This window comes from Ruditapes philippinarum, unplaced genomic scaffold, assembly GCF_026571515.1.
Source record: "Ruditapes philippinarum isolate M1 unplaced genomic scaffold, ASM2657151v2 ctg11105_1_1_1_1, whole genome shotgun sequence".
Lineage (NCBI taxonomy): Eukaryota > Metazoa > Mollusca > Bivalvia > Venerida > Veneridae > Ruditapes > Ruditapes philippinarum.
This window is the reverse complement of record NW_026858517.1, coordinates 10,194-31,538: the sequence shown is the minus strand read 5'-3', so window position 1 is coordinate 31,538 and position 21,345 is coordinate 10,194. Positions and strand designations below refer to the sequence as shown.

The following is a 21,345-nucleotide window of genomic DNA, read 5'->3' as shown; positions in this document are numbered from 1 at the left end:
TTTGCCACTCGGGAAATCTTTTCTAAACCCTGTTTTCGTCGGAGAAAGGACCCCCTTTCCCAAGCATCTTTTTTAAAAATATTTGCGGGATCAAAACCCCCTCGAGTTGTCACGACGGGTAAACCAAACATCGGTGCTTGGGATGACTTGACCTTTACCTGTCTGGAGCAGGGAAACACTTGGGCCTCAGTGCTTTTGGTTTTGATATCGACAGGGACAATGAAATCATGTGAGGAAGGTATTGAAATAGCATACGGAAGGTCAGTGGTTCTACTTCGGAACCCGCTACTGACTTAATTAATGCGCATAGGTGCATTTGAGTGATGTCTTTCATAAGAAACGACCTTTTAATTGTCCGTGTGACTTGAAACTCAAACAAAAAAAGCAACCAAAGTGTCCCATCAAAAATAGTGCACTTGCTATTTAGTGTACGATGCTATGTACAAGATGTATATCTTTAGAAAAGAAAAAAAAGCAGGTTTACATTTTAAAATTTATTTTGATGAGCTATTTTCATTAGATTATTAAGGAAACATATGTTTTACAAATAATGTAATGTATTAACAACACTATATAACCCAATTCCAGACTCGAGGCTTTTGTTGATTGTTCAATTGATCGTCAATCGGGTTTTTTGGGTTGCATTTTTGTGCTCAAAATAAATACATTTGTACAGTGAATATGAATGATAAATACGATTGGTTGATGAATTTTATGTTGAACACATACAAGGTTGATATCATTGTAGTAATGTAAAGAAATAATTATGAAATGTGGTATTATCTTGATAAGCAAGTACGGGCAAGCAAAACGCACAGGGATATTGAAAATCTAGTTTCGCGGGAGTTGCCAGGACGTCTGCGTTTCCATCTCTAACTTCGGACACACTTTACAAGTCAACTAATTAGTAATTACTGCCGTCAAGCAATAAAAATATCTATATTTAGAAAGATGACTAAGTGACAGTCTAACCCGTGACACAAACTTCGTGCTGATTCGGTTACTTTTTTGAAACGGCTGACCGACTAGATGTTGTCAGCGTCTGACATAAGTCTAAGATGAAGAGAGATTTCTATAAACGTTAAAATTTGGCCAAACGAATCTGCTGTTTTTTACTAAGGACAAAATATCCAGATTTTCTAAAATGTCAACAAAATGTCTTACAAACTCCAATAATTTTGGAACGTTTGAACAGTTGTATTTACAGTGTTAGACAAATTTTATCAGTGATTGATAACAATCAAGAAATATATCAACCTCATATAAAAACATTGTCAAAAGTTTCTTGTCGTAGTGTCCAGTCTATCGGATGCTGTCCCTTCATTACTAAGGCAAAATTGCTCTGTGAAAAACAGCAACTGTTGTGAAAGTCTCCCTGTTTGTCTGAAGGGTGGTCCGTTTTTATGACCGTGTGCTTGTTGTCGTCAATGAGCCCTTCTTTTCTTTTTCCCGCGTTTCCCCATAACAAGAATACCACGTGACTAAGATTGTCGCTTACGCCCTTGATAACATTATCGGTAAATGTCTGCCAGCCAATATTATCGTGGGATTTTGGCATCGAAGCTCTGGAAAAGAAAAATATAAAAAGATTATATTACTTGTTTTTCCTTATTCTTTTGATTTCGGTTTCGTTTTTTTAAAGAACCTAGAACTGCATTTGTTTTTATCTAGGAAATCCTATGATCCCGTGTCTCAAGATATGGGTACCGGTTATACTCTTGCTCATTTCTGAATAGAAAAAAGTGAAGAATAGTGGGACCCGAGTATATCCATCCACATTCGACGAGGACACAACACCAAGGTTTTCAAACTTCAAATCTCATTAACAATGGCAGGCATTCACTTCACTGGAGTCACGACTTAAGCACATTGGCACCGTAAGCTACCTGGCTAGCTTTCTCTCATAAAAGAATCCGGAACGAGATTCCACAGCGGTCGGACGGGTGGAATTTTGATAATGTTTGTAAAAGTAAAAAATTGCGTAGTGAACAAAGGAAGTAATTAATACATTGCAAAGAGCACTTATACAATCCATGTAAAATACTAAAAAAAGAGAGGTCAAAATATACAAAAGTAGCTCTTACTGCGTTAGTAACGCAATAGAAAATATGGCGATAAATACTGCAAAATCAGTCATTAATCTCACATAACGTGTAAATTATTACTTGAACTTCGAATCATTTTACTTTTCTTCAAATCTTCGTTCACTTTTTTCAAGTTTGATTTTCGTGAGACAATGTGGCGTCTCTAGAGGCATGCGGCTTTAAGAGTATAGTATTGTTTTCTACTTGCCTAACGGTAAGTTTTTCATTGAGGAGAAGAACGCCCTCTTGTGCCCACTTCTCCAAACAGCCATGTGTGGGTATTAGAAAGCCAATATCGTGCTCCAATTCCTTATAAATGTTTTGCAAAGTGCGTGGTATAGTGGACATTTCAAATGGCACCGAAAAGGCCAAGCCATTCGCCTTTGGAACAGTTTGTGAATAATCAGAAATCTGAAAAAATAGAACATGATGATAACATTTCTAGAGATTAATTTGAAAAAGGTTAGCTTTGTTAAAGGCACATTATGCCAAAGAAACACATGATTACATTTCGAGGGGGTATTATGAAAAAAGGTTCGCTTTGTTAAAGGCACATTATGCCAAAATAAAAAAACATGGTAACATTTTGAGTGGTAAATTTGAAAAAAAAAAGTTCGTTCTGTTAAAGGCACATTATGCCTCAGAAACAAATAAATATTTCCTTCTGTAAGTAGGGCAAATATGAGTTTTATAACGTTTAGTTAATGGTTTGAGAGCATGTTGGACGCATATCATATTGAAAAAATAGCGCTGAATGTGAAACTGTTCTTCATAAAAGTAGGGGTGTGGATCGTCAGATAAGTGACGATCCGATCCGAACCAAGATTCAGCACTTACGATTCACAAATCGAACCACAAATCTTTTGTTATCAAGACACCCATAAAAACATGTACAAAAGTTATAAAAAACATGTTCATTTAAGAAAACAGCAACAATACTATACATTTAACATATAAAATATAAACTTTGTTTATGTATTTATTCTTTGGATGGGTATTTTTTGTTTTGTTTTTGAAACCAATTACTACCTAGCTCAGCATCATGGTACATGGTCTTTAACCGGCAAATTGTATTTAGGTAAACTTCAAATAATTTATACTCAAATCGTATTTTCTCGATTTGAAGAGTGTGAGAAACAGTGAATGTATATAAAAAAATTAGATCGCGATCCACGATCTCTGGGCTTACGAATATTCAAACTCGATTTTTCACTTTGATTCGTGATTATCCGAGTACTCGGATACTCGCCCCAGCCCTACATAAAAGTAGCAAAATGTATACAAAGTAGTATTTTGATTTCCATACAAAATCCTAAATCACAGTACATTTTTTTTTGTAACTGTTCTAATGGTCAAAAAGCAACAGAAGTAAAAGGTGGCTCAGATAACTGGTCAATGATTAATAGCTTGGAAATATCAAAAATAAAAAGCTTTTGAAAACATGAAAACATTTCTGAGGCATAGTGGGCCTTTAAAGATGTATAAATATGCAAACAATGCTCAGCACACGTGTTTTTATTCTAAAAAAAAGCCTTATGTCCAATAAGTGGTGAAAATCTAATTACAAAGGTACAGATTGACTAACGATGTTAAATTTTCACGAATTACTACTTCACTTCTGTACAACATGTACGAAATTATTTATTTAATACCGCAAAAATTTTCAATTAGCGAAAATAATGCATTGCAAATTTTCGGATTTTACAGTGCAAATACTAAATATACTTACAGGGGTTGCGTCGGTGTAGGGCTCGTTTCCTAGCATAACTATCCGTACCTGAAAAAATATCAACAATGACAGAATAAAACATTAATTCTTAAAGCAGCATGCAAACAGATTCATGCTAAATTTCGTGAAAATTTATTTGCAACTAAAATATTGGGAAGTTAACAAAGGAGTGATTTACACATTGCAAAGGACACTTACAATCCATTTTAATGAGCAAATATAAGTCAAAGAATGCGTAAATAACCTTTATTGGGTTAGTCACGCAGTAAATATGCTGAAAAAAGTTAATTGCTCATAACACGTTAATTATAACCCGAATCTTGAATCTTTACACTTTTCTCAAATTCATTTTTCTTGAAATATTTCCCCTTATCTGGCAGCTACAGTTTTAAGTCTAATTGTATGGGTTTTTTTTTTGAAGATTTCAATGTAGGGTTCCACTCAAAGAAATTAGCTATAATGATCTTTGTTTTAAAAAAGTTATCTATATAATGGCAAACGATATAACCCCATTCGAGATCTAGCTATTGATGCGGAATGGGGATCTGACGTAAAATATGTAATTTATAATTATATTTACAAAACTTCAAGACAATATTTACCAGAAACAAAAACATACCTCGTAGAATGGGGTAAGGTTGAGTGCCTGAAATATTCTGGTTTTGTCTGGATAAATCAGTTCACCGGAATCGTATTCATCCGCTAATTTTTCTTCAAGTTCCGTGAAATAAGGCTGCCGGAATTCTTCTTCTAACACCCGTTGCCAGGCTGGGTCTCTTATTCCTTCCTTTAACATGTCTGTAAACAAACGGAATATTTACTATATATTATAATGCTTTTTAAAATCATCTATTATTTGTGAATAAGAAAAGAAATAGAAATAAAAAAAAACGCCAAATATTCCATTTTTATATAAGAAGAACATAATGAGCCGCGTCACGACAAAACAAACATAATGGGTTTGCGACCAGCATGGATCCAGACAAGCCTGGGCATCCTCGCAGTCTGATCAGGATCCATGCTGCATGTTCGCTATCAGTTTCTCTACTTGTTAAAGAGTTTGTAAGCGAACATTATTGATCTTGATCAGACTGTGCGGATGCACTGGCTGGTCTGGATCCATGCTGGTCGCAAACCCATTATGTTGGTTTTGTCGTGACACGGCTCATTTGTAGATGCGGTGACCACTGCAGGAAAAAGAAATAAAAGATTCTAAAAAATATTTCTTTTTTATTAGGTTTTACTATTTAAACTAATCAAATGATTTAATTCAGATTTTTTTGAACTTTAAAAAAAAATACATGATTCAAAGATTGTTTTCAATATTTTGATTATCAAATAAATATTAATAACAACAAGTTCTGGTTACTTACGTGAACTTTGTATCAGTCAAGCTGCCTAAAGAATATAAGAATTCCAACTTGCCCAAGATTTTTAAAAGGAAATGAAGTGCTTCAGCGAATCTAAGGCCCGTGTAAACAAATTGTTTGTTGGCATTCATTTGTATCCTCTAAAGTTAAATTTAGTCACATACAATTACATTAACGGAGCAGGTGCGCATGCGCATTAAGTTGCCCGTGGTTGTCGTTTTCTCAATAAGATTAAAAAACATATACTTTGTATATAATTGGATAATAAAAAAAACAGACAAAAAACATCAACTGAGGAAAGTAGTGCAAAATGTGCACTTATGTGTCATGTCATAGTAAAAGTATTCACTAAAATTTACCAAATGCAATAGAGCAAAAGAAGTAAAAGGTAATTCATCTATAAAGCAAATCTGTATTATTTAGAAACTGTAACAAGACAAAAGTTTTTGAGAAATAAAAAATAAATTCTGAGGCATTATGGGGTATGGGGCTTTAATACTGAAGCAAACTAAATGCCAAAAAAACCAACAAAAAAAACAACAAAAAAACAACAAAAAAAACAACAACAAACTAGTTATATAAGTAAAATTTAAAAATAAACTTATATGACAAATAACAAACGAAAATTTTAAGCTTGTCCTATTATTTACTACTCGGGTGTACTTGTTACATCAATGTGTCAATAACTGTTTTGTCCTTATAAGGGTTCGTATATTATATCGTTTTTTGTGTATCAACTTTCAAGATGTTATCAAATTATCAACTAAAATAACTATAGAAACAAAAGCAACATATCTGTGTCACATACTTTTAAGTTTTTTGAAAGAAAAATCAATGTCACTGGGTTACCGTGTGAAATAGATGATACGTTACTGATATGCGCGTGACCGGAGTCCTCGTGCCCTTAGTCCTCGTGACCTGATGAAGTTTTGTTTTTAGTTTTGTAAACGCTTGGCTTGCCATCGGAATAAACCGAATTTAGTAAAACCATTTATTTTAGGTCTTTTTTAAATCGCAATATCATTAAAATTATCATATTAGCTCTAAGTGCACATTTTCCTGTATTGTACATATATATACCTATCTCATATCATCATTACGGATACACAGGACTAGGATGCAATAATATGAGGTTATTATATATACATGCTGAGTACAATACTGAACTCTATTGGACCAGTACACAGCTATTAAAACTACATGTATATTGGAAGAGGTGTTAGCCAAGTCTGATATAGGTTTTGCAGCTGTGTCCAATAGAATTTGTTTTGTTCTAAACCATGTTTATAATGACCTATTTATTTCACATCATCATTTTTTTAACATTTTGACAGAACTTTGTTTCTTTTGATATGCAATTTGAACTCTCGTACGATTAAAACGAGGCTAGATGGAGTGCCATATGGATTTGATATGAGCCCTTTGGACTCTGAAAATTAAAACGCGGCTATAAGGAGTGTGATATAGATCTGATATGGACTTTTTGGACTCTGAATATGTAGACGAGGCTTAATTTATAAGATTGAATCCAATTAAGAATTCTTTTGGAAAATATGAATAACAAATTCTGAAAATGCATTGGTTACATTTTAAATAATAATATCCCATACTAAGTACAAATTCATTTCTATTAAAAGAAAACCCGGGTGTGGTTTCTATACACTTCCCAGAAAAATATTTACTTTACTGACACTCGTGGTGTGACCAAGACTATCATAATGGTACCCCTCTCCTTCCCTCTATTACTGCCCAAAATATACAGCCCTATCATGTTTAGACAAAAACATCAATGTATTTTATAGACATTTTTTACAATGCGTTTTTTTTCCATAGTAACGGATGTTGCTTTCTATCTAAATAATATCTATCGGATTTTACCTCTAACGTAAATTAATAAAAAGAGTGGCGCAGTTTTTTAGTTGTTTTAAAAATATTTTAGGTAAATTCATATTTTATCCTTACCACTTTCCAGTCAATCACCATTGTAACAGGCAATTATCTGGAATACATAGTCAGTTCAGCTCGACATTAAAACATGAACATAATGTAACTTTAATTTCGGCATGCAATGTTTACATGGTGCAGAAATATAGCTTCCCCCCCCCGCAGTTAAGAAATGAAATATATTTATATCGAGCAACAAATTTTGTTCACCCATGCCAGTAGATTAGCTGTTCTACTGATGTACCCCTACATCCATGTTACACCCATGTAACATCCATGTTACACCCATGTAACTACCATGTAACACCCATGTTACACCCGTGAAACACACGTAGTTATTAAAGAAAAAAATTCAAGATGTTTTCTTTTTTCATCGACATGTAGTATGTTTGGAATATGTTTGGTACTTAAGAAGTATTGGCAGTTTTCCAATGAGAATTCAGCAGAAATAATCGTTTTAGCAGAGACTTATATTACTTATATTTAAATTTAGCTCTGTGGTTCATTCATGCAGTTTACATCTACTAGTTGCTTCACCTTCGCAAGGAACTGATAATCAATTACATGCAAGAGTATATAAGGTGTCGGTGTGATTTTAAAACGTACCCCCCCCCCCCCCTCTCCAATAAAATCCTCTCCAATACAATTTAATGTATCGGCATGAACAGTGCATAAAAGGCCGCTATTCCATTTATACGTGATCAGTGGTCCGCGTCAGTGATCCGTGTCTGGGCATGTCCGTGGGTATTATTCCATAGGTACGTTATTTTCTATATACTTTTAATTGAAGTATAGCGAACAGAGGATAATTATTTGTAGAATATGATATAATTTCATTCTAATACCAAAAACAGTTGTAACATCAAAGAATTAGGTAACAAACATTGAATATCAGTAAGGTTTTCAAATAACATCTCTTTAGCAACCATTGACCAGATGGTTTTTTTTTAATCTGTCATTGCTGCATCATAAACTTATATGTTCTCCTACACTATTTTGGTGACTTCTTTAGTATTTTCTTTCGAAATCGAGAAAGTATTTAATTTCGTTCGAGGCATTTTGTAGGGATGAGACATGTCAGTGACTGTCCGCGTCCGTAAAAAATCGCTCATCCTGCGAAACGTCGCGGATGCCGTCGCGGAAGCGGATGGTAAACGGACAAAAGGAATAGATTCAACGTATTCTTTGGTTAGCGAATCGGTAACGGATGCGGATGACGGACGCGGACCACTGATCACGTATAAATGGAATAGCGGCCTAACGCGTCGGACTAATAATCTGATCGCAAGCCGTGTGGGTGTGTGGGTTTCAAACCCCGTCAGGGGAAAGCCTTTGTTTGCTTTAGAACCTTTATACTCATTGCTCAATACAGGTTTGTTCCAGAAACTGATTCGAAAGTTTGTCTATAAGCTTATAGATCTAGCTTCTTAAAAAACCGAGCTTAAATAATTTCTGTAATCAATGCAATTTAACATTAGATTAATTGGATTAACCACCAACCAGTTTTATAAGTGCGGTAAGGTAAACCAGATACATAGATAACTGTTATCTACATCTCTGGGAAAACAAATTTAAAGTTTCGCCTAATATGGAAGAATTTATATATTTTCGGTTATGTCGCCTAATATGGAAGAATTTATATATTTTCGGTTATGTAGACATAGATTTGTATCTTTATGAATATGGTATTTTCCCCAAACAAACCGTATTGGGTGACACTTAAGGCGGAACATAAACAACGGGTGAGACTAAAATAGAACAAGGTATTGTAATAAGTATTACAAAAACTGGTATGCCTGAGACAAAAGATTAATTAACACAAAGTTCACATCCACGAGAATATAACTAAATCTCCTTAAGACGATCATGGTGATATTTTAAAGAAAACACGCTAGTGTCACGTATTCATGGCTGAGGATGGTGTACGTTTCAATGCCGCTCATCACGTTCAACATTTGTGATGTAAAAGATATTTGTAATTTTGTATAGACAATGAAGATTTAAAAGTGCACTTCTTTTTTCCAGTACGTCTGTCCTTAACGATGTGTTTTATATTTTGAGAGAAGGTCAATATGGGCCATATGGGCAATGGATTGAAATTCTGTGATCTTAAGTTCGATATTCAATTCTTCACTAGACCGTCCGGGTTAGCTCAATAGTCAGAAAGTTCAGTTCTACGGTCATTTGTACTGTGCCTCTGCTCTGGCATGTACAAAAGTTATCAGCCTTGACAACCTGTCCACGAACAATGCGGTGGCTGACCTGTGCTCTGACTTACTGCCGAAATCCGCAGTGAACACTACCAAAACCACCATTAGCTGGGTAGCTTCTTCACACAAGAGAATCAAAAGTGGCGAGATATGAAATGTCGGCTTAATTATAATTACCAAAGACAATAATATTCCATTTACATACGTAGATCTGTTTTATGCATTAATAAAGTATTATGATAATACCAATACACATGTTCATTTAGATATAGAAATAAATTAGTTTAAATATTATATGACGTTATTTATCGGGAAATAGTTTGTGAATTAATAAACTTTAACGCTTTATAAGTATATGAACTAATTAACAAGAGGGACATGATGGCCATGAGTCGCTCACCAGAAACAACTGCTTTTCAGTGTTGGAAATTATCCATTGTCAATATTTTCATATATGAACTTGAGCAAAGAATATCTTTAAACAATAATTTGAAGAAATGCCATGAATTAGGACATTTAAGCTTTAGCATAAACGGGGCAAATTAAATTAATACAAAATTTGGTGATCATCCATCAATTAGTTCTGTAGGAGACCGATAAAGGTTTTCCTATTTTTAGCTTTAGCGGCCCCTTAAAGGAGCCAATCAAATTTATATGAGCAAACTTGATTATGGATTACCCAAAAATGCTGCAGACAAAAATTGGTGATCATCCATCAATTACTTATGTAAAAATGATGTTCAAAGGTTTTTTTTCTATTTTTCGCTTAAATGGCGCCTAAAAAAGGGCTTATCAAATTAATATGAGCAAATTTGATATAAGACTACCCAAGAATGCTACTGACAACATTTGATGATCATCCATCAATTAGTTCTGTAAGAGGAGATGTTTAAATGTATTTCTATTTTTAGCTTTAGCAGCCCTTAAAAGAGGCCAATCAAATTAATATTAGCACACTTGATAAAATACTACCTAAGAATGCTACAGACAAAGTTTGGTGATCATCCATCGATAAGTTCTGTAGAAGCAGACGTTTAAAGGTTTTTTTCTATTTTTAACTTTAGGGTCACCTAAAAGGGGCCAATCAAATTAATATGAGCAAACTTAATAAAAGACTTCCCAAAACCCCAAAAATGCTACAGACAAAGTTTGGTAAGCATCTATCAATTATTTCTGCAGAAAAAGATGTCTAAAGGGTTTTCTATTTTTAGCTCTAGAGACCCCTAAACGGGGCCAATCAAATTAATATGAGCAAATTTGATAAAAGACTACCTAAGAATGCTACAAACAAAGTTTGGTGATCATCCATCAATTAGTTCTGTAGAAATAGACGTTTAAAGTTATTTTTCTTTTTTAAGCGTTAGTGGTCCCTAAAAGGGTCCAATCAAAATAATATGGGCAAACTTGATAAAAGACTTCCTTCCCAAAAATGCTACAGACAAAGGTTGATGATCATCCATCAATGAGTTCTGTACAGAAAGATTTTAAAAGTTTTTTTTTCTATTTTTAGCTCTAGAGACCCCTAAAAGGGGCCAATCAAATTAATATGAGCAAACTTGATAAAAGACTACTTAAGAATGCTACAGACAAAGTTTGGTGATCATCCATCCATTAGTTCTGTAGAAACTGACGTTTAAAGGTATTTCTATTTTTTGGTTTAGCTACCCCTAAAAGGGGCCAATCAAATTAATATATGCAAATTTGATAAAAGACTAATAAAGAATGCTTCAGACAAAGTTTTGTGATCATCCATCCATTAGTTCTGTAGAAGAAGATGTCTAAAAGTTTTTTTTCTATTTTTAGCCCTAGAGACCCCTAAAAGGATGATCATCTATCAATTAGTTCTGTAGTAGAAGATGTTTAAAGGTTTCCCTAATTTTCTTTTAGCTCTGTTGACCCCTAAAAGGGGCCAATTGTTACGGCATAAGCAAATTTAAGTGTGACTGTCACAAAGATGCTACATACCAAATATGAAGTAAATCTGCCCAGCAGTTTCAGAGAAGAAGACGATTGTTGACGTATGACGACGGAGCATCCCCCTTTGATACTAATAGCTAATCCTGAACCTTCGGTTCTGGTGAGCTAACAAGCAAGAAATCTGTCCATAGGGCAATGAGCCCCCGCCCCCTCCCCCGCCCAAACGTGTTTGCTTTTCACAACAGTCATCGGGCATAGTTACATACACATACTTAACGCATATTTTCATGAAGGTTAAGAGTTATATTAATATATAATAAGTAATATGTATAAATAGTATAAATAAAAAATAGCAAACCTATGACTGAGGAAACTTTTGTTACAATGTATTGATTAGGAAAGGATTTCCCATAAAAACACAATGACCTTGACCTTATGAACTCAAAATGTAAAGGAGCTCAAGCTGTATATAGGAGCTATCTACTATGTGCAATATCCCAACCACTTTAACAAACTCTGGCTACTAGTATTTCTTTTTTCAAATAATTGATGACCAAACAAGAATTTTTCATCAAGTGTCACTCTGATCTTGACCTTTATTTAACCTAGTGACCTTAACTGGCCATGGGTCATAGTTCCTACCATTTTACTTAAGACACGGAGTATTAGTTCTTAAGTTGTTAATCAGGCAAGGATTTTACACTGTGTCACTGTTGTGACCTTGACCTTAAACCTCAAAATCAAAAGGGGTCATCTACTAGTCATGAGCAATGACCCTACCTTATTACATAAGCCAAAACTTATTTTTTCTCTAGTCATTGTTTTTCATTAAATTGTCATGGTGATATTGATTTTTAACCTTATGACCTCAAATCGAAAGGGGTAATCCACTGGTCATTGGAACTGACCCTACGATGTACCAAGGTACAAAATCCTAGGCTTATTCCTTCTCAAGATTTTGAAGATGTAAAAACTGACCAGCCAATTATAGTATGCTCCCAACTTTTCAGCTGCGGACATAAAAATGAAAGAATTTATGATACCTACAAAAAGTAACAAATTCATTAATATTATATTTTCAGTCACCATATAGATATTTACTTAGAGACAGTTACATGTAGTCGTTGGCCATGCATCGTTACTTCCCTTTGCTTATATACGATAAACCAAACTAAGAAGTTGGCAATTTAGAAAACATCTTTGAATTACTTTTCTTACCTATATATACCATAAATTAATCTTCTTATATGTTTTAGAAAAGAAAATAATCAGTGTAACACTTTTAACCATTTGTAACACTATTCTAGTTATAAAATGTGAATACAGAATTTTGTCATCTAATATGGGATGTACAGTGTGTAATTGAAAAGAAATACATGCATGTAATAAACTAATATTTATTCAAATCAATTTTGAACTAAAGGCGATTCCATTGCACAGGAGTTAGTCCTTGTGTTTTTAACCAATTATTACAAACAGAAAAACAATAACTATCTTGAAACATGTCCTGATGTTGTCCACGAGACGCTGGATGCGTGGTTTCAATGATTTTATGTTGTTCTAACGGTTTAATGCATTTCTTTTTCTTTTTTGCAAAATCTCCCATCAGTATGAACACGACATGTTTATGGTACTCGCTCACTTTTCTGATAATCTCGTCCGTAAAATGCTGCCATCCAATTTTAGCATGAGATTCGGGATCACCAGCCCTGGAAGACAAAGACAAATAGTTTAGTTTAGTTTAAGCATATTTATTTAAGCTTGACTTTAAAATAAGTTATATTATTCACTTTCGAGTCCTCTTCCTGGAACCAACCTGTGTCATATGAAGAAACATGGTCATGACCTTGGTAGGGCTCAAAACCATAATCCCTGGTTTGAGAGGCAGACACCTTAACCACTAGGCCGCTGCTAAATGATGGTACAGTAAATAAACTAAAAGGTGTAAAACTAATACACTGTAGTTTTTAGACATTATGGGACTGAAAATATTTTTCCAGATAAATGTATCATTTGATGTAGGTTTAGACCACTAAACTTTGTGCAAAATTTCAGCATTTAAGCATGCTCATATATTCTCAGTACTTACAAGGATAACAACAGCTTTGATCAAGGGGAAAAATTCAGTAAAAATTAATCCTAGAGTTATGGTTCTACCGCAGGTAACCCTGCTATTATGACACATGCATAAAGCTTCAGTTGAATAAATAACGGCTTGAATTCCTATTCTATAATATAAAACTTAAAGGTAAAAATTTAAAAGAAGAGCACATATTTTTCTCAATTATTAAATTCTAGGTCAGTCTGATTTTGTAATAGTCACATGGTGAGGTTAAGCTTCACAGAGGGAAGCAGACCTCAGGTGCACCTCTGTGCATTATCTCAGAAACAAACAAGTAGCAAGTTGAAATATACATGTATAAAGATAAGAAATGAATCTCACTCCACAGTAAGTGAAGAATTCAACAACAACACTCCCTGTTGGGCCCAACTCACGAGGCAGCCATGGTTAGGTATCCACACTCCCTTATCAGCCAAATTCACGAGGTTGCCATCAGATATCACAAATTCAGGAATATCCGGGTCATTGTATAACATCTTATATATGTTCTGCAAAGAGCATGGGACTGGTATGCCAATTGGTACGGAAAATGCTAAACCCATGGCCTGAAACGTGAATATACAGATATTGTTTAAGAAATTGTCCCACTACATTACAACTTCTCTACAATGACTTCTTTCAACAGAAGAACTAACCGAACCATCTAATAATATAGTTTCCACTTCTAAAACGGACTCCTTGTCATAAAATTGTCTTAAAATCAGGGGCATAGCTTGGTCAAATTTTATGAAAAAGCCAATTTCTAAGTGTACATCCAGGCACACCACCACTTTATTGAAGCAAATAAAATTCTAAAGAAAGTGTCATTATGTATATCATTTCAGGCACGAAATTTTTTAATAAGGTTCAATCATTAACCATCTGTTTACAGCTTAGATTTATCTACCTACATGTATTATAAAGTGCACAACCTTACACAGCCAAATAAATGTATAATGCAATTATGTGTAAAAGATCATTGCATAAAAATTGCCCCCACCTGACCGTAGCCATGATAAGGATCCAGTCCAAGAATCACCACTTTGACCTGAAAAATGTACATGTTAATCACATGATACATAAAGTTCATATAATTATCAAATTATATTCATATTCTTAGGTTCAAACCATAGAGCAGTTCGCCTCAAAATAAAAATCATTTTCCTGAATATTATTTTACCAGCCTTGTTGGAGATGAAGATTTTATCATAAGCCAATGAAAACAAACATAGAATAGGTTGTCCTTTTTTTTTAAGTTTGTAGTAAACATCATATTTTTAGTTCATTTCATTTCATCAATTGGGACTTAAATATGAGTTTTTATTAGCAAACATTCTTTAAAACAATATTCACTATAGTGTTACTTAATTTTATATTAAATGAAGACAGCAAAACTATTTGCTCCTTATTTATAACCAGAAATTTGCTAAATCAGTATGCACTATAAGTTAAGTTTACTGAACTAAATAATGGCATGATAAGTACAACAACTAATATATATGCTGGAACGGAGGTGGGACTTAACAAGATTTAAAATAATAGTAAATTAGTAATACCTTTTTCAAAGGTGTAAGGTTAAGAGCATTGAATACAAGTTCCGGGGGTGGAAATATCTTTTTGATTTGGCCATTGTTTTTCTGTAATCTTTCTTCTAAAGATCTAAAATACGGCTGCTCAAACTGTGGTGCCAGCTCCTTTCTCCATAAATCGTCATTTAGAAATCCCATCAAATGAAGCTCCCCTGTAGGTGGTAGATTCCATTCCATTTTAAGTGGCCTTTATGTTCTTTTGTGGTACTTATTTACTTTTACTGAAGTCTTAGTTCCTGCTTTTACTTTATCTAAAGTATTGTGTCAACCTATATTAAAAAACAAGAACGTGTTTGTTAAACCTAAATGCCCTGGCTCAGAAAAGTTTTCCCGTTTACTCAGATATGGACAGAAAATTGCCCCAAGAAAGGTAAACACAGTTTACTAGACAAACACTTGACAGAGTCATGGCGTTTTGTAATTGTGAAAAATATATTTTGCCAAGTCATTTCTATGACTTGTGATGAAGTTGAAAAATATTCGCCTTACCAATAATACTGTATCAAATATATATAAATGCAAGACCTTGACCATGAACCCAGTGACCCCAAGCTCCATTAAAGCTAAAAGGACCAAATAAGGACTATGTTCCTTGTAAATATGAGACATTGGTATTAAATGTAAAGGCTGTATAAAAAATGGAAAAGCGTACGTAAAAAATCTTTCAGTCAGCACAAGAAACCTTGACATTGTGACTCCTAACTGGACCATCCAAGGTATGTTCCTTCCAAATATGTAAAATATCAGTCTATAAATATAGGCGGTATAAGCAAATATCTAGAAATCTATTTTAGCACCCTCGATCTTGACCCACTGACCCCTGTCAAAATCCAAAGGAAGAAGATCATGCGAGACAATTATATTCATACCAAATATGAAAAAAATCTGCCCATAAATAAAGGCTTTATGGGTAAACTTGTAAAAAATTATTTTAGCACAGGAGACTTAGATCCAACTGACCCAAAACTCAATGCAAAGAAACAAGACCACGGAAGTTATTTTTCTGCCAAATATGAAATACATCTGTCAACATGCTGTTTGAACAAATGTGTAAAAATATATTTTAAGCCCATCTCACACAGGACACACGGCTTACACGGTTGGCCACCCGTGTAAACCGTACATACAACCGAACTAACCGTAGCATTATCCGAGTTACACACGGGCCATTCGAGTGTATCCGTGTAAGCCGTGTATGATTTTTAAAATTTTTAAAAAACTGGTACGGATGCCATGTCCGTGTATGACCGTATTTATAAGCGACCGTACAAGACCGTAAGAGACCGTGTGAGACCGTATGAGACCGTATGAGACCGTATATACAGCCGTATGTGAAGTTCACTCCACGAGTGAGCCCAACCGTATCAAGGTCGTATATAAATCGTACTAAATCGTTCGAGACCGTCCCAAAGTCCTACATCCAACACCCGATTAACACCCGAATGTCACAAGATCACGGTACGATTCAAACGAGTGCACACACGGTTTCATACGATCGCCATACGACCAATACGGTTCATATACGAAACATACATGGCCGACACAGTAAAGTACGGGTATACAGGGTCTCACACGGTCTCGTACGATCTAACACGGCCTCTACGTCAGCAAGAACGGTACAAAAAACACAACTACCTGCTGCCACCCTACCAAGAGTGCTTGCTGCATCACACTAGAATGTATCCAAAGAAGAAGTTTTGTACGCATAGATGGAATACAAGAAGAGCCATCCAGGCCCACCGACCACTCCAACTTATTGACCCTGATAAGCTGAAGGACAAACCGGCAATAACCGTGTCTCCCAGGGATTCAGACTCCAATGCCAGCTCGGTGGACCTTCCAGCAACCGCTGCACAACAGAAAAAAAACACATTCGTTTTACATTGCTTCACCTTTTTATTCATTTATTGATGTTAATATTAGTTATAAAGATTGTTGACAGGTTATATGGCCTTATATAAACGGCTGTTTGTAAATATAACCCGAGCCGCTAGGCGAGGGTTATATTGCAAACAGCCGTTTATATATATAAGGCCATATAACCTGTCAACAATCTTTATAACGAATTTATAATACAGCAAGCATCATTTTTAGAGGAATAAAGCGAGATTTCTTTATAAATCGACAGCAGCCATGTATATAAAAATATATAAACGTCACGATTATCCAATGAAAAGCGAAATTACAAACGTGCAGTATTATAATGATCTATATATAAGTGTTCTTCGTTGAAATTTCGAAAATTCATGAAGCCAAGTCATCAAAATGGGTTAATTTATATCAAAACATACACAAATGTGTGATATTTCAAGCCTAACTCGAACAAAAGTCGGCGGGACCCTATGTTAACCCTGTGAAAGTCGAGTAAATCGAGTAAAAGTCGTGTTTAATCGTACCAGACCGTACTAGACCGTACTTGGAACAGTACAACAGTCGTATGTATTCGTATGCAAATCGTGTTCAAACCTTGCTTGACCGAGTATATCCGTGCTCAATTCGTACATACTCGTGCTATATTCGAGTCTTATTCGTGCCAACTAAACCACAAGCACGGTTGGAGCTCAAAACTCGTACCAGTCAACCCGTGTATAACCGAGTATACCGTATGGGAATCGTGTGTCTAACCGTGTTTTGTGTGAGACGGGCTTTAGCAATAGTTACTGTGAACAACTGACCCTTAACTCCATCCAAATGGAGAAGATTTCTCAATTTTATTTTCCCACCAAATACAATTTAAAAATATGTCAAAAGAATAAAGTTACACCTGTAAAAGTGTGAAAATCTATTTTTGACATTGGTGGCCTTGACCTTCACCAAAATGATCCCTAACTGAACCAAAATGAAAAGGACCTCCCAAGGCATTTCCACATTAGACACAAAAGACATCAATTTATTGCATTATTTCAGAGGCACGAACGGTCACCTGAGTAGAACAACGACACTCAGTACGCTAGCCGGATAGCTTCCTCACATGAAAGAATCCCAAATCACTGTTGGCATTCGAACCCCCCGCGGTGAGAGTCAAGTGGTATGAAGTCAATAACCTTAACCACTCGGCCACTGACGGCTAATGTGTCTAATGTGAAGATACAAAGGTCATAGTGCAGTTATTAGTTAAAACTTGACAAAGAATTAAGTATTTACTGTATAACATAGCTGTATTAAACTTTAAAATACAGGTTGAGTTACTTTTCTTAAATACTATTTTTTCAATTAAGCATTACCACTTTCTAAATGCATAATTATGCGATTTAAAATCATCCTTTAATACATGGTACAATTCATAATGTCATTTTAATGTGCTCAATCTGTTTCTTTAAATATCCCCGAAAAACTCACATCACAAGTTTAGACTGACTTCCGCTATTGAATCTTTTTATAGAAAAATTGCAAAACATGTATAAAATATATTCCAATATAAGTTGTATCCCTTCAGACAAGAAAATTATTTTCAGTTTTTCCTTTATGTATATAATGAAAATCAAAGACCCCTTGGGTGGGCCCAATTTTGACCCAAGGACTATAATAGATTAAACAAAACTGATTTTTTCGGAAGAGTCAAATAGAGTCAAATAGAGTTATATGGAAAAGCAACCAAAACGATACATAAATAAAAAACCTACCTTAAAATATCTATCAAACCTTCAATATCAATCGCTGTATGGTACTGAACTATTTGGCACTGAACGGTGTATTAGGCTTGACGCAGTCTAACAACGCTATAATCACGTGATTTCGAAAATCAGTTATATTATGTTACGGTGGCACAGAGGTAACATTTGTGCGTTTTATATACGCCTTGCGCACGAGCACTTACTTATCTCCCACGACTTAGTAACTCGTGGCCACTACAAAGTATCTCGTGCGCACGACTTAATAACTCGAGGCAACGACATAGTATCTCGTGTGCACCACTTAATAATTTCGTGCGCACGACTTAGTTTCTCATGGCCACGACATAGAATCTCGTACGCACAACTTAATTAATCTCGTGCGCACGACTAAGTTACTCGTGGCAAAGACATAGTATTTCGTGCGCACCACTTAATTATGTCGTGCGAACTCGTTAGTAACTCGTGCCCAGACATAGTTGTTCGTGCGCACGACTTAATTACCTCGTGCGCACGACTTTGTCACTCGTGGCCACGTCATGGAATCTCGGGCGCACGACTTAGAACCTCGTGGCCAAGACATAGTATTTCGTGCGCACCACTTAATTATCTCATGCGCACTACTTAGTAACTCGTGGCCAAGACATAGATTTTTGTGCGTACGAATTAATTATCTCGTGCGCATGACTTTTCAACTCGTGGCCACGTCAAAGAATCTCGTGCGCACCACTTAATCATCTCGTGCGCACGACTTAGTACCTCGTGGCCAAGACATAGTTTCTTGTAAGCACGAGATAAATAAAAGCCCACAAATTATTATTATTATTACCTCTGTGCCACCGTATAAATGATATAGTACAAGCTGATCTACAAATAATTATTGAGTTAACAAGATACAAAAGACTTTAAGATTTTTTAAAAAAGATACTTATTTGTTGATCTTATCATATTTTAACCTTATGCATTGTGTGGTATCAAGAGATCTTTTAACCCAACGATTGCATGATTTCGAATAACAAAGGCTAAAACATCTAGATAACGGCTTTAAACAAGCTAAAGAAATATTTAATTACCCTACTTTGTGAAAATTATAAACATTAACAACCGGGCTCTTTTCATTAACGGCCATTATTTTTAAAGGTATAAATATATGAACAGGTGTGACCTGTCATAGTTTTACATTTTTAGATTCACGAACCTGTGCAGCATATTTATGGCATTCAAGGATAAAATGTTTGACATTTAAATATTCATCGCAATATAGACAGAACGGAGAACCATCGCCTGTTAAAAAGATGAGAATGTGTAACTCAAATTAATATGTCCTATTCCTCAACTAAGAGAAACAGCGACGCGTTAAGACAGGGGTTGTATCATGATGTTTATTAAATATGACTTTTCCCAATTTGATTTCAATTTAGATGATATGCTTACTTATGGAAGGTTTAAATCAGTTACTCTTATTGTTGAACATATAAAGATTATTTAGGAAAATCATCTTTTTTATACCATCTTATTCCTATATGGCTTTGGATCCAACATATTTTCACTGACTTTGTTTTTAAGATATCATGAAATCGCAACAAGAGTTTCTTTGTCATTAAAAGTATCGGATTTTCGATTTTTAATCGATAATAACATAGAGAGTGAATCCGAAAAGTATTTTTTTATTTCTTACAATTACGCTGTTAAAGGTACGAGAAGTCTAACGATCGCTTTTGTTTCAAGAGTTAATTATATATGCATTATCAGATAGTCTCATTTGGTTTTTTAAAGACGGCTGCACCTTGCACTGAAGAGACAGTGAATTCCCTGTCCTACTGAATCTCCCAACACCAATATTATACACGTAGCTACCAAAGAAAACATTTAAAGAGTTTTTTTCACCGACATGAATATTTTTGGGGAATAATTAAACTTAAGAAGTACTGTATCATATTTATATTGTTTATCTTGATATCAATATTTCGCCAAAGCTCAAAAAGTAAACCAGAAACATTCCACTGGTATAATACTTATTGACAGTTTTCCAAATGAGAATTTAGCAGATATAATCGTTTTAGCAGAGACTTATATTAAATATTGCTCTGTGGTTTAAGTAACATTTCACAGATGGTAGGAATTACAATCTTGTTTGAAATGTAACCACAAACTTAAAAGTTAAATATACAAATTGGAGTGGTCACTGAGCACAGAAACATGTAACTAGCTTGTGAATGATGACCGAACTGCTTTTAAAATCCCACCAAACTAACATCCTGTTCAGTGCAATTTACAGTGGCGGCATAGAGCCGTGTGGGTTCAAACCGCGTCAAGGTGAAGCCGTTCTTACTTGAGCAAGAAACTTTACACTCATTGCTCAGTACAGTTTGGTTCCAGGAACGGATTCGAAAGTTTGTCTATATATAAGCTTATAGCTTCCTTAACAATCGAACTTAAATAAATTGTATAGACAAATGCAATTTTTACATAAGATTTATTGAATTAACCAACCAGTTGTATAAGTGCAGTAAGGTAAACCAGATACATAGAAATCTATTTTCTACATCTCTGGGTAAATAAATTTAAAGCTTCGCCTAATATGGATGAATTTATGTATTTCCAGTTATGCAGACATAGATTTGTATCTTGATGAATATGGTATTTTCCCAAAACAAACCGTATTGGGCGACACTATATAAGCGGATCAAAAACAACGGGCGAGACTAAAATAGAATAGGATAATGTAATTAGTTAACAAAAAGGAAGAAGCAAAACAAAACTGGTATAATTGAGATAAATGATTAATTA

General features: G+C 34.8%; 2 protein-coding genes across 3 annotated transcripts; both read right to left on the bottom strand.

Annotated features, from left to right (window-relative positions):
- Window positions 1-1,209: 1,209 nt before the first annotated feature.
- On the bottom strand, window positions 1,210-5,288 carry LOC132753483 (uracil-DNA glycosylase-like). Its single transcript, XM_060743965.1, has 5 exons — window positions 5,187-5,288; window positions 4,433-4,611; window positions 3,814-3,861; window positions 2,293-2,495; window positions 1,210-1,565 (listed from the first exon to the last, which is right to left on the bottom strand). The coding sequence occupies exons 2-5, from the start codon at window positions 4,607-4,609 to the stop codon at window positions 1,259-1,261; spliced, it is 735 nt and encodes a 244-aa protein (XP_060599948.1). The 5' UTR covers window positions 4,610-4,611; window positions 5,187-5,288; the 3' UTR covers window positions 1,210-1,258.
- A 7,378-nt stretch (window positions 5,289-12,666) lies between these two features.
- LOC132753482 (uracil-DNA glycosylase-like) lies at window positions 12,667-19,660 on the bottom strand. 2 transcript variants are annotated; one of them, XM_060743963.1, is made up of 5 exons: window positions 18,568-19,660; window positions 14,912-15,213; window positions 14,356-14,403; window positions 13,698-13,921; window positions 12,667-12,963 (listed from the first exon to the last, which is right to left on the bottom strand). In XM_060743963.1, the coding sequence occupies exons 2-5, from the start codon at window positions 15,119-15,121 to the stop codon at window positions 12,672-12,674; spliced, it is 774 nt and encodes a 257-aa protein (XP_060599946.1). In that variant the 5' UTR covers window positions 15,122-15,213; window positions 18,568-19,660; the 3' UTR covers window positions 12,667-12,671. The 2 variants fall into 2 exon arrangements, with proteins under 2 accessions (XP_060599946.1, XP_060599947.1); XM_060743964.1 differs by lacking the exon at window positions 18,568-19,660 and adding an exon at window positions 16,580-16,751.
- Window positions 19,661-21,345: the final 1,685 nt, after the last annotated feature.

Bases quoted from the DNA above. Each gene is read 5' to 3' on its own strand.
- LOC132753483 (XM_060743965.1), bottom strand. From the start codon at position 4,609: ATGTTAAAGGAAGGAATAAGAGACCCAGCCTGGCAACGGGTGTTAGAA. The intron at 3,862-4,432 runs GTATGTTTTTGT...ATATTTTTTCAG, and splicing joins ACCTTACCCCATTCTACGAG to GTACGGATAGTTATGCTAGG. The intron at 1,566-2,292 runs GCAAGTAGAAAA...TTTCTTTTCCAG, and splicing joins AATGAAAAACTTACCGTTAG to AGCTTCGATGCCAAAATCCC.
- LOC132753482 (XM_060743963.1), bottom strand. From the start codon at position 15,121: ATGGAATGGAATCTACCACCTACAGGGGAGCTTCATTTGATGGGATTT. The intron at 14,404-14,911 runs GTATTACTAATT...TACATTTTTCAG, and splicing joins ACCTTACACCTTTGAAAAAG to GTCAAAGTGGTGATTCTTGG. The intron at 13,922-14,355 runs GTGGGGGCAATT...TTCACGTTTCAG, and splicing joins CTTATCATGGCTACGGTCAG to GCCATGGGTTTAGCATTTTC.